Source organism: Octopus bimaculoides, chromosome 27 (genome assembly GCF_001194135.2).
Source record: "Octopus bimaculoides isolate UCB-OBI-ISO-001 chromosome 27, ASM119413v2, whole genome shotgun sequence".
Taxonomy (NCBI): domain Eukaryota; kingdom Metazoa; phylum Mollusca; class Cephalopoda; order Octopoda; family Octopodidae; genus Octopus; species Octopus bimaculoides.
In genome coordinates this window covers 8732818-8735982 of record NC_069007.1, presented here as the reverse complement: position 1 = coordinate 8735982, position 3165 = coordinate 8732818, and the positions used below count along the sequence as shown (strand labels likewise).

At 41.0% G+C, this 3165-nt stretch overlaps 1 protein-coding gene across 1 annotated transcript in view; it reads left to right on the top strand.

The window, feature by feature from the left end:
* LOC106868915 (deleted in lung and esophageal cancer protein 1 homolog) overlaps positions 1-3165 on the top strand; it is a 52491-nt gene that overhangs the window by 28960 nt on the left and 20366 nt on the right. The window contains exon 10 of the mRNA XM_052977127.1: positions 1697-1880. Within this exon, the coding sequence (XP_052833087.1) occupies positions 1697-1880 (184 nt within the window). The remainder of the gene's footprint in view (positions 1-1696; positions 1881-3165) is intronic.

The following is a 3165-nucleotide window of genomic DNA, read 5'->3' as shown; positions in this document are numbered from 1 at the left end:
ATATATATATATATATATATATATATATATATATATATACATATATATACATATATATGGGAGAATATACAAATAATAACAACAGACGAGGACAGGTGGTGTAAATAACAAAAGTATATATTAGTATGACGCTCTGAAGATATTCTGTGATTGAGAAGACCTGGCAAGTAAAGTGAGATTGCAGTCGTGGCCAATACCAGTGTTGCATAACCAGGCCATTTAAAAGTACCCTTGAAGTGTTGGGCAATATGATGTGCTTGAGAAGACCTGTTGAATCAAGTGAAATCGAAATCGTAGTCGTGGCCAGTGCCACCTGACTGGCACCCGTGCTAGTGGCATGTAATAAGCACCATTCAAGCATGGGTCGATGCTAGTGCCACCTGACTGGATCCCCATACTGGTGGCGCATGAAAAGCACCATCCGAACGTGGTCGATGCTAGTGCCCCTGACTGGCCGGTGGTACATAAAAAGTACCCACCACTACACTCTCAGAGTAGTCGGCATTAGGAAGGGCATCCAGCTGTAGAAACTGCAAAATCAGATTGGAGCCTGGTGCAGCCCACTGGCTTGCCAGATCTCAGTCAAACCGTCCAACCCATGCCAGCATGGAAAGCGGATGTTAAACGATGATGATGTTGATGATGATGATGCATGCATTCACTGGGCATACTTCACATAGTTTGCTCAGTATATGTGTGTAAGTCATATGATTCACCTGCAATCCTGTCCAGGTACATGATGTTATAAGTCACAAAAGTGGTGAAACATCAATGACCCTCACTCGTGGATGGGACTGGAGGTGAGTTATCTCACCTGTTCATGACTTATCAGGTGTTTTAACACCTGGTGCTTTGAGGGAGTTTTCTCCACCATGCCAGTTCGCAGCCTACTGACAAATTCAAAAGGAATATACATTAAGTGTATGTAGTTGAAGATGTTTATTACATTAGCCCTGCTGCTATTTCATATTTCAAATAATCTAAATGAATTAAGGTAAGGTATCAAGGCAGAAAATATACAATGAATTATAGATTTCTCTGCTCAGGTGAGAAACTAGCATATCTTATATAATTGAAAACAATTTCTAGTCTAAAATCTCAAAATATAATCTTGTTATAGGCGTAGGAGTGGCTATGTGGTAAGTAGCTTGCTTACAAACCACATGGTTCCGGGTTCAGTCCCACTGCGTGGCATCTTGAGCAAGTGTCTTCTACTATAGCCTTGGGCCGACCAAAGCCTTGTGAGTGGATTTAGTAGATGGAAACTGAAAGAAGCCCGTTGTATATATGTATATGTATATATATATATATGTGTGTGTTTGTGTGTCTGTGTTTGTCCCCCCCAACATCGCTTGACAACCGATGCTGGTGTGTTTACGTCTCCGTAACTTAGTGGTTCAGCAAAAGAGGCCGACAGAATAAGTACTAGGCTTACAAAGAATAAGTCCTGGGGTCGATTTGCTCAACTAAAGGTGGTGCTCCAGCATGGCCACAGTCAAATGACTGAAACAAGTGAAAGAGTAAAAGAGTATTAACATACACCCTTCTGAAATTTTCGTTCCATATTTCTGTTAAAATAGTCTGTTTTTAAGATAATGAAAAGTAATAAAATAACCCTGTCTTGCATACACATACATGAAAATAGAGTCAAGGCAAGTCTTTTAAACAGCCTGTTTTCTCTTTCTCTTAATGGCAGACGTATGCCCAGCAAGAACATATTACCATACCTCCCTTTTGTATTGGACCTGCTACATTTGGGATGAGGAAAAATTTGGTTGGAGTAATAGAAGTGAGGTTTGAACCTCACATTGTTGGCAAATATAGCTGTAAACTGGCCATTGTCTGTGATAATTGTGAGGTGAAATACTTTACCATCATAGGTAAGTGAAGCTGTTGTCTATTTTTTGCTGTCTGTGTGTCCTTGTTTCTATTTATCTATGTACTATCCACATGTTTCTGTTGTCCACTTCGTGTTGTCCACTTTGTGTTGTCCACTTTGTGTTGTCCACTTTGTGTTGTCCACATGAAGGGCTCATGTCCACTTGCTACCCTTGAAAACTGTCCGTGTGTAATGTTTGTTTCTGTTTGCACTGATTTATAAGATCACTTGGTTTGGGGTTCAGTCGCCCTGAGTGGCACCTTGAGCAAGTATCCTATTAAAACCCTGGACTGATGAAAGCCTTGTGCTTAAATTCTGCATTATCTTGAAGGAATTTTTGCATTTTGCATTAATGCAGACATGTAATTTATTTATTATTAAATGTAATAATATAAATTATTTACATGTTTTTAAGTTACAAAACAATTTGTTGTGATATTAGAATTTTCTTATTGTTGAATAAAATTTCATCCAACTAGTTCTCTACCATGGCTCAGTGGTTAGAGCGTTGAGCTTATGAATGTGAGGTTGTGAGTTTAATTCCCGGACCGGGCTGCGTGTTGTGTTCTTGAGCAAGACACTTTATTTCACGTTGCTCCACTTCACTCAGCTGTAGAAATGAGTTGTGACGTCACTGGTGCCAAGCTGTATCGGCCTTTGCCTTTCCCTTGGATAACATCGGTGGCATGAAGTGGGGAGGCTGGTATGCATGGGCGACTGCTGGTCTTCCATAAACAACCTTCTCTGGACTTGTGCCTCGGAGGGTAACTTTCTAGGTGCAATCCCAGGGTCAGTCATGACTGAAGGGGGTCTCCTATATATATATATATTTATATATATCATCATCATCATCATCATCGTCGTTTAACGTCCGCTTTCCATGCTAGCATGGGTTGGACGATTTATGTGTGTGTATGTATATCTATCTATTTATCTATCTATCTATCTATATATATATATCATCATCATCGTTTAACGTCCGCTTTCCATGCTAGCATGGGTTGGACGATTTGACTGAGGACTGGTGAAACCGGATGGCAACACCAGGCTCCAATCTAATTTGGCAGAGTTTCTACAGCTGGATGCCCTTCCTAATACCAACCACTCAGAGAGTGTAGTGAGTGCTTTTACATGTCACCCGCACGAAAACGGCCACGCTTGAAATGGTGTCTTTTATGTGCCACCCGCACAAGAGCCAATCCAGGGGCACTGGCAACGATCTCACTTGGCTTGCTGGGTCTTCTCACGCACAGCACATTTCCAAAGGTCTCGGTCAGTAGTTATCG